General features: G+C 42.4%; 1 protein-coding gene across 1 annotated transcript in view; it reads left to right on the top strand.

Annotated features, from left to right (window-relative positions):
- Positions 1-258, top strand: part of LOC101983222 (ubiquitin) — a 1,730-nt gene extending 1,472 nt beyond the window's left edge. The window contains exon 3 of the mRNA XM_005349886.3: positions 1-258. Coding sequence (XP_005349943.1) covers positions 1-110 — 110 coding nt within the window. The 3' untranslated portion in view covers positions 111-258.
- The last annotated feature ends 422 nt before the right edge of the window (positions 259-680 follow it).

Here is a 680-nt window from a genome sequence, read left to right as displayed (position 1 = left end):
GACTCATCTTTGCTGGCAAGCAGCTGGAAGATGGCCGCACTCTTTCTGATTACAACATCCAGAAAGAGTCCACCCTGCACCTGGTCCTCCGTCTCAGGGGTGGCTATTAATTCTTCAGTCTGCATTCCCAGTGGGCAATGGTGGCATTACTCTGCACTATGGCCATTTGTCCCAATTTAAGTTTAGAAAATACAAGTTTCAGTAATAGCTGAACCTGTTAAAAAATGTTAATAAAGGTTTTGTTGCATGGTAAGCATATATGGTGTCACTTGTGAGATTTCTGTGGTGGCTTGGGTGGGGGTGGACCTCAACTGGTTGTCTTTACCTGTAGAGATTGGTATTGACTACAGTTTGCAACACTTAATCTTATGAGTTGGGAATTGAGTTTAAAAGTTAATGACAAAGCTATAATATCAATTTGCAACAATATTGGGGTCATTCCCATGCAGCCTTTGAGGGAAGCAAACATACTTGTCTGAAGCTCATTTTAAAGGCTTTGGAGGGAAATAGCCAGAGTTTTGGTTGAGCTCTTTAGATGTTGGTGTGTTTGGGTACTTTGGGAGGAAGGGGGGTTTGTTGGCTAATTACACTGAAATACATGGCTCCATTGCTTTGGTAAGGTACTGGCTGTTTGGGGTAATTCCCTTTGCTAGGAAGAAGACCCTTTTATACTTTGAGCA

Source organism: Microtus ochrogaster, chromosome 7, assembly GCF_000317375.1.
Source record: "Microtus ochrogaster isolate Prairie Vole_2 chromosome 7, MicOch1.0, whole genome shotgun sequence".
Classification (NCBI taxonomy): Eukaryota; Metazoa; Chordata; class Mammalia; order Rodentia; family Cricetidae; genus Microtus; species Microtus ochrogaster.
This window is presented reverse-complemented; position numbering and strand designations above follow the sequence as displayed.